The sequence below is a fragment of the Apium graveolens genome, chromosome 10 (genome assembly GCF_009905375.1).
Source record: "Apium graveolens cultivar Ventura chromosome 10, ASM990537v1, whole genome shotgun sequence".
NCBI lineage: Eukaryota > Viridiplantae > Streptophyta > Magnoliopsida > Apiales > Apiaceae > Apium > Apium graveolens.
Genome location: NC_133656.1, coordinates 187,419,738 through 187,428,914, shown reverse-complemented (window position 1 = coordinate 187,428,914; position 9,177 = coordinate 187,419,738). Strand labels below are relative to the sequence as shown.

The following is a 9,177-nucleotide window of genomic DNA, read 5'->3' as shown; positions in this document are numbered from 1 at the left end:
TGAATGAAATATCTACTACATGGGAATACGTTATACCCAACTGACCGAAATATCTTAAATAGAATTAAATTGGAATATCGAACCGCCACATGAATTATTTTAAAGGGTAAAATTGGTGAGTTTTTAATAATAATTATTTTTGTTATTTTTTAAAAAAATAATTATTTTTATAATATTTTTTAATTGTGTGTTGCGAAGGACATCAATTCTTACATGTTACAACTTATCATATCCCGAGATTTTATAATAGGAGTTTTAATGTAAATTTCTGGGTTACGTCCGGTAATATATTACCTTGTCATCTTTGATGTAAATGCCTGGAACTTTATCTTTAAATATTGTGATATGTTATGTATAATCAAAGTGACTAGGTCGGAAGAGAAATTGAAGAAACACTGAAATAGGTTCTAATGTTCGGTAATGATAATTTTGTATTTTCGTTATTCATATGATTTGGATGGACAATAACAAATTGAAGGCAAAATCATATATTACTTAAAAAAATGCATACTACAAGGGCGTGTTTGTAAGTTATTTGAAATAAGTAGCTTATTGATTTATAATCCCGTAATTATTTTTTATAAGTCGAATTTATAACTTATAAACTAATAAGTTGAATATTAGATTTTTTCTCAACTTATTTTCTTTTTCACTTTTTTATTAATTTTTATTTTAAAATATATGTTTGTAAATATTGTTTAAATTTAAAATTCATGAATTAAGAAAATTATATTTAAAAATTATTTATTTTAATCCATTTAAGTAAAATAAAATCTGACTTATAAGAAAATTATCCAAACACTTATATAACTTATCGTACTTATAAGTCACTTGTGCATTTTAAATTATAAATTACATATTTTAAGATTTTCCGGGGCACTAACTCTATTAATATGTCAGCTTTTTTATGAAGTGTGGAACTTTTTGCTCCAAGCAATGAAATAAGGAGAGGAACAGATTCTTGAAAATTCATACAACTACTTTGTATGGGCGTATAGAAACTGAACAAGTACTCCTATAGTCCTATGAAATATGAATGATGTGGCCAAATGAGCTCCAGAGAAAATGTACATAACAACTCAGTATGACTCCTTCACTAGATACACATACCAAAGCCTCATTCCTCAACCTCAATTAAATAAAAAAAAAAGATATAAATATTTGAGAGAATCTTGATTTCTGATAATATTTGTGGATAAGATTTCCCATGGGGATTTCACTAGCCAACAATTGAATGTGGTCTTCTTACTTACATGCACTATTTACTTTTCAACCATGCAAACCAATCTCCTCTCTCCCCAACCTCCTCTGCAGACTGCAACTGATGATGAGGTACCCTCTCTTTTTTCTTCTTCATTTTATTTACACATTTTTTATTATTTTCAAGAATCTGAAATGTTAGTTTGTGTTTTTTGTGGAAGCCCAACATGAAGTTCATGTCAGGTCCTTGCATCAGTACTTGTAATTGCTTTATATTTTGAATAGCTTTGGATTTGATATTTTTGATTAGAGCTATCTGGCATTGTGATTCTACTACCTCCTATTAAGTGCATCATTAAGGATTAAGGAATGATATGAATCCTTATAGTACTTACTTTCACACTTGCTAGGACTTTAGGTCTCTTTTTATCTTTGTCAGACAATTTGCCAATTATACAACTTTTGGTTGAGAGTTTTTGTGAAAATACTAAAAATTTCCTTTGAGCAGTTCAGTCTAGTACTCTTTTGCTACTGGTGTACGGGAAAATTTAGTATCGAGGTTCTTACCTTTGTGTTATTGTGTACTACATAAGTTGGTTGAAGAGAGCAGTAAGATTGGTGCTCACTGTTGGCAGCACACAAGCTAGACAAGCGGTGACCGTTTGTAACTTGTGTTTGCAGACATTCTTACTCATATTTTCACTGCTTTTTTCCTCATTGCATTAATAAACTTGTAAGTAAAATTAGTAGCCATATAATTGATCAAAAACTACTTGGGCTTTTAGAGGGTTCAGATAGGGCTATTTGGGTTTTTTTAGTCCATTTACCATAAATCAGCTGAAACTCAGAATCCGAAGTAATTGAGCTTTTAGGGTTCATCAAATGGGGGAAATAAAGTACATTGAATCTTTCAATCTAGATCAGATGAATGGTGATATATATGATACTAAATACGGGCTGTTTTGGACTCTTCCCGAGGCTGTTTTGGACTCTTCCCGAGGGGAAAAGTGTCCAAACCAGCGTGTATTTTACTATCATATGGATGACCATTATGATCTAGATCGAAAGATTCAATGCACTTAATTTCTCCCATTTGATGAACCCTAAAAGCTCAATTACTTTGATTTCTGAGTTTCCGCTGATTTATGGTAAATGGACTAGAAAAAACTCAATGAGGAAAAAGAAAGTGGAAACATGAGTTAAGTTTAATTAAATATGTTTGCTTCCACATTTTGAATGAAAAAGTGACACTTTAATTAGATCACAAACTCGTGATGCTTGAGTTCAGAAAGATTAGTATTTTAAAGCACATACGCTAAAGCAGATTACACGTCAAAACCTATGACTTTAAGCTTTAAAAATTAAAACTTCGAGTTATTGCAAGCATTTTAATATGTAAGCAATGCTTTTTCAGTTCGACTGTTAAATCCCTGTGTTCACTAGATTAGGAATCTAAATTATCTTTTTTCAACATTTCAATATATCTATTCAAGGGACATCAAGTCTGGAATGTTGTTATGTAAGGCCAGTTGATTGCTCATGTATTTTCCACTACTAATCCCACAATGCTTGATACTATTTGAAGATTTTTTTAGCAATAAGTTGATATCACCTCCTGTAAATGCCTACCTAAAACATTTGTTTCCTGTCCAAATGTTCTCCTGTGAATCAGATTGAAGTATGGCCTAATTCTACTAAAATAGCCAATAACTTGCAATTAGAATACAAGTAGGATCTGGTTCACATTTTACATAAAAAAGAGAGGATCTGGTTCACATTTTACATAAAAAAGAGAGGATATGGTTCACATTTAATCATTTATATCTTTTTTGAGTTCCAATTATAGGTATATGGTCATTTGAACAAGGCTTCTCTATTTGAGGCTGTCAGGAATGCTTTTTTTTTGGGAGGGGGCATTATTGTTGCGAGTTTAATTTTTCTTAAATCATCATAATCAATTTCTTTTCTGAAACAGGTGAAGAGACCAAGAATGTGGGCTAAAGAATCAATAGAATGTTCCACTAGTGCAGTGATCTGATTTTTTTCGTAGAATCCATGATTCAGTCAGTTGTTGGCACAAAATATATATAGGCATAACACTAAATTTGCAGAGTGCAGAATATTAGTAGAAAGGTATTTGGGGACTGGATATCTATCATCCCTCTTTTGTTTAGTTTTCTTAATAATGGGAGAATTTGGAAAGCGGAAGATTGATTCTGTTATTACTAAGAAGCACAGAAATGGTACTGTTACGAGCAAATCTCAGATTCAAGCATCAACTACGATGGTATATTTGCTATAACTTTTGTCAAATTTACCTGCACCTAGAATGCTTTACTTCTATATGACGTTACTTTGTCCACTGCAGCCGTATTTTCTCCCTGTATTGAATTGTTTATTTGACAGCTGCCACTTTATTCTTTGGCTAATCAAACCTAACCTTTCTTTTAAAAGAGTTCGTTATTCCCTCACTGGGAGTAATTGGGAAGTCAAGTCAGGTTTCCCCATATATGCACCAAAGACTGTATAATAATGGCAATCTTATTGATCCCATTTTCATTTGGAAAAAAAATACTACTAAATGCCTTCAAGACCAATACATGAAAGATATAGAATCTTTTCTCTGTCAATTTGGGACCTTCAAAGAAATCAAGTTCATTTACACATGCTTTCCTTCATCCCTAATCAATGTGTAGTAGCCAACTTTAGCTTTTATAATATAACCTACTTGTCCTTGACCAACATACAGTTGCTTCCATTGGACATTGACATTACTTTCTTTGATCTAATCTGACTGGCCATTCATATACTAAAAACAGATAGATGTATGAACATGTCATGAATTCGATAACGGGCCCGTGATTCTCTGATCTACTTGGATATATGTCGATTAAAGCTAGACTCTTATAATTGATTGTGAACTTTTCAGGAACCACTTCTCCAGGAAAGGGACCAGCTTTGTCGATTTTCAGCTTCTTTAAATTCTCGCATACAGTCCCGGTGCATTGTCTGTTTGGACAATAATAGCTGCAAGGTAGTACGTTCAAGGACAAGGTTGATGAAAATTTTGATTGAGAAAAGAAAACCTCAAGAAGCTCATTCCATTTTTCGAGGTTTAACAGAAGAAGGACACCGACCAACACTTGTAACATACACAACTCTATTAGCAGCTTTGACTGTCCAGAAACGGTTTAGGTCGATTCCTTCACTCCTTTCTAAAGTGGAAGAGAGTGGCCTGAAGCCTGACTCTATATTCTTTAATGCCATGATCAATGCATTTTCAGAATCTGGCAATGTCAAGGAGGCGATGAAAATCTTCAGGAAAATGAAGGATGTTGGCTGTAAGCCTACAACCAGCACATTCAATACATTAATTAAAGGATTTGGTATAATTGGTAAACCTGAAGAGTCCTTGAAACTATTGGAATTAATGTCACAGGAAAGTAGTGTAAAGCCCAATGACAGGACATACAATATTATCATCCGAGCCTGGTGTAACGAGAACAATATTACAGAAGCGTGGAATGTTTTTTATAGAATGGTCTCATCTGGTGTAAAACCTGATGCAGTCACATTCAACACAATAGCAAGAGCATATGCTCAGAACGGGGATACAAGTAGAGCTGAAGAAATGATACTCCAGATGTATGACAACAGTGTTGCACCAAACCAACGCACTTGTGGTATCATCATTAATGGGTATTGTGAAGAAGGAAATATGGAAGATGCTTTAAGATTTGTGTACAGAATGAAGGATATTTCTGTGCATCCAAATCTTGTGATTTTCAATACTCTTATTAAAGGATTCCTTGACATTACAGACTCTGATGGAGTTGATGAGGTATGCTGCTTTAGTATTCTTTGGAAGATTACCATGAGAATTTTTTTTTTTTTTTAATTGTTTGCTGGAATTCAGTTAAAATTTATGATTTGGTTTACCTGGTAAGTTTAATATGCTCTGCAATTAATCTTCTACGGTTTCAATTCCCGTCTCAGTATCCCTTCTATTTCAGGATTCCTATGAACATGGTTAACATAAATTCTGCAACAAATGTTTTTTTTTGCAGACACTATCACTGATGGAGGAATTTGGTGTCAAACCGGACGTAGTTACATTTAGCACCATTATGAATGCATGGGGTTCGGCTGGGCTCATGGAAAAATGCCAAGAAATTTTTAATGACATGTCAAAAGCTGGTATTGATCCTGACATTCATGCTTTCAGTATCCTTGCAAAAGGTTACGTGCGGGCTGGAGAACCAGACAAGGCTGAAGATATCATTAAATTGATGGAAAAATCTTGTGTGTGCCCAAATGTTGTTATATTTACGACTGTCATGAGTGGATGGTGCAGTGCTGGCAGAATGGACTATGCTATGAGGGTGTACGAGATGATGTGTAAAATGGACGTATCTCCCAATTTAAAAACTTTTGAGACACTTATATGGGGATTTGGAGAAGCAAAACAACCACAGAAAGCAGAGGAGCTTCTTGAGATAATGGAAGCAAAGGGTGTTCGTCCTGAGAGGAGTACTGTTCAGCTTGTAGCAAATGCATGGCGTTCTATTGGATTTCTGGACAAGGCAAAGAGAGTGCAGGATGATGTTGATGACGATCAGACAGTTATACCAAATGCTAAAAATGACAAGACACCAGAAGACTCGCCAAAAAGAAGTTATCAGATCGAAAATCAAAGTTGTTCTCCAGGTCTTTTACAGGCACCTAATTCTGTAATCGCCAGTCCAAAAGGGCCAAGCAGTGTTAAGACAGTTAGCCAGATGATGTCTAATAGAGCTGAATATTCATCTGGAGGCCCAAGCACCAAAATATATACAATGCAACTTCCACACGCATGTAATTTCATGCTAAAGCCACGGATCATGCTACCGAAAAAGCTTCATCTTTCTGTTGGAGTCTCTCGGTATTTACCTACATATAAATTGGTGTTCTAGAGCCTCTAAAAGTAGTGAATCTTGCAGGATGATACAATACACACATTCTTGTAATTCATTTGTAACATCTGTAATTATTTCTGTTGTTTGTTCTACTATATGAATATGAGACAGAAAGATTCTCTTTCTTTAAAATGTACATGCTGCTCAATGAAATGAAAATCTTTTAGACCCTTTCTTCGTTGCAACAATTAATTTGATTTATTTATTATATTATTGTTTAACAATTATCGAATTGAGTTATCCTCCTCAACTTGAGACATGTATTGAGTTACCCTCCTAATCTTGAGACAAGAATATTTTCTAGGGTTAAATGGCAGTTAGGCCACTCAACTTATCACTAACTTTCACTTGAATCATCCAATTTAAAAAACTTTCACTGAGGTCACATGTGAAGTGAAGATAATCATTTAAGTCATTGTACACGTTAAAAATTTCACGACCGTTAAGTCGCGTTGACAATAGTCGAAAGTTCGTCTAACGCTACCTAATCAGTACCAGATTACATGCCACGTTAGTGAAATGACCCAGCCCAGTTAAAAACCCAGCCCGGCTAAAAACCCGATTATATTATAACCCACCCTCTTATAAACCGATAACCAAATCCCCAAAATCACTTACGTGATAACAAAATCCCTAATTATAACGCACACCCAAATCCATTCTATTGTAAAACTAAATTCGGAGATGGTTCGAACTCGATCAGGCATTGAAGTTCGTACAATTTCAAAATCAAATGATGAAGACGAAATTGTGATTGAAGATGATTTCGCTGGCGCAGATGATGAAGTGGATGAGGTAGATGGTGAAGATGAAAATGCGACCACCGAAGAAGAAACAACGCAAGTAACTACCATATTGTCAACTTTTTACTCTTCGGTTAGGGTAGAACCCGTTTTGTTTCTCTTTTCTTTTGTTAGAATGCCTTGTACGTGTGTAAATGAGGGTTCTTTAATTATTTACTTACATTTAACAAGGATAATTTGTATAATGTCATATTATACTATGGAGGTCATTTTGTTCATATTCCTTTTCAATCGTACACAAGTAATGTGAAGAAAATTTATAAGCGTATTGATTTAGAGAATCTTAGTATTGATGATTTGGAGAATATATTAGTGGTCATGTTGGTTTAGAACTCCGGAACTGAAAATTTATTTGCTTAATGCTGAATCAAAGCCAATAATTGATTTAAGTAAGAAATGTGCTAATAATATAGTTTTGTATATTTGTCATGTTATTGTACCTACTGATGAGTCAGATATGGAAAGGGATTGTAGTGATGATGAGTTTGTAGAGATTAGGAAATCCGGTAGAGAGGAAAAAAAGAAGATGGATGAACATGAGAGGGAAGCGAATTTGAATAAAATGTACGAGAGTGATGAAGATAGTGAATCAGGCGGGGGGTTTTATCCTAGTATGAGGAGAATGATGAAAATTTTTCTTATGCTAATACCCATTCTGGATATGACAAAATGAAATTTGTAGATGAGGTTTTTAATGTCCATACACCTGCCAAAAATATAAAATTTAAAGTAGGTCAGATATTTGGTTGTAAAAAGGATTTCAAAGAATCAGATAAACACCTGTATCTAGAGCAACCAAAAAAGTAAAGGGGGAGACCACAAAAGGAGCAGCCTGAATTTATGGAAGAAGTAACTAAAAAAATGCACTTGCAACAACAAGAAATCCTAACTGGTGAGGATAAACTAATGAATGATATAATGGAAAATATGGAAGAACCACAACCAGGGTCTAACCGTAGGATGAAATTTGTAAGTATATTTTAGTTTCTAAACTTTTGTTGCATATTGTTGTACTATACTTATTTTTTTTATTTTTTCATATATGCCAACTCCAAGTCTGGAGAACTACAACAGTATTGGATGCACACCACCTACACCAACACCTCCAACAGTTACATAATCAGCCAAGAAAAAAACCTCAAGAAAGTCTGTCAAGTATTTTGCACCTCCAAGGCCAAAAAAGAAGTGATTATTTTATGTTACTTTTGATATTCAGATTATACTTCTGTAATGGGAATCTTTTGAGACATTTTGTCATTGACAGTGTGACATGTTCTCAATTTTATTAAGTAGTTTTATTAAGTTCTATTGTGACTCTTTGTAATGAGAATCTTATGATTGTTCAATTTCAATCTTTATTATGTGGTTAAATAATTTTTGTCTTGTCTATTTTTTATTGACAACACACATCACATTACATCTATACTATGAAATATGGGTACACTGTTTTACTAACAACACATTGATAACATTAATAATATTGATAATATCCATTACATGAAGTAGGAATTACAGGATATCACTAAGAATATTGTAAACAATGTTCATCATTACTTGAAGAACCTAAAAATAAACTAAGCTATAATTAAAAGCAATATCAACTTCTTCGATTTGCTACCATATAGTTTGTTCCTAAGAACATTGTTTTATAATTTCCCATTTTTCTTGCGAAGTGACATGCATTCTTCGTTCAAAATTAACATTTTTTTGACAAAACGTAACGTTGTTATAGCTCTTTACAGTTGATCATCGTTGGCTCTCACTTTTGCCTTCAATTCTTGAACAAAATCTCTTGCTCTATCGGTATATGGAGGATCATCCCATAGAAAAAAAATTACATTTTTTTCTTGAATCCTAATCAAAATATAAGCCAAGTTAGCTATATACATTTAAGCATTAAACCAGATAAATATACAAAATAGACTTGCCTTCCATTTACTGCAACCGAAAAACCTTTTTTCCGGGTCCAATGTCCCTTCTTTCCAAATTTCTTGACATGGAGTCACAAGATCGCACTTGCATTTGATACCATTTAAACGATATTCAAAATCAAAGTTGTAATGTTTACCACTCGTCTAAGAGTTACTGCTACTTCTGAACGGATTTCTAACTGAAGCACTACTGCTATTCGTACTGGACATAACAGATGGTTGAGATTGCCATGAACCCTAATTGAGATTTTGTATAGAATGGGGGGAGTTTATAAAGGGGGATGAGAG

General features: G+C 33.8%; 1 protein-coding gene across 1 annotated transcript; it reads left to right on the top strand.

Moving 5' to 3' along the window:
* The first annotated feature begins 1,175 nt into the window (after positions 1-1,175).
* Positions 1,176-6,326, top strand: LOC141689557 (uncharacterized). Its single transcript, XM_074493898.1, has 4 exons — positions 1,176-1,332; positions 3,176-3,487; positions 4,130-5,041; positions 5,268-6,326. The coding sequence occupies exons 2-4, from the start codon at positions 3,386-3,388 to the stop codon at positions 6,150-6,152; spliced, it is 1,899 nt and encodes a 632-aa protein (XP_074349999.1). The 5' UTR covers positions 1,176-1,332; positions 3,176-3,385; the 3' UTR covers positions 6,153-6,326.
* The last annotated feature ends 2,851 nt before the right edge of the window (positions 6,327-9,177 follow it).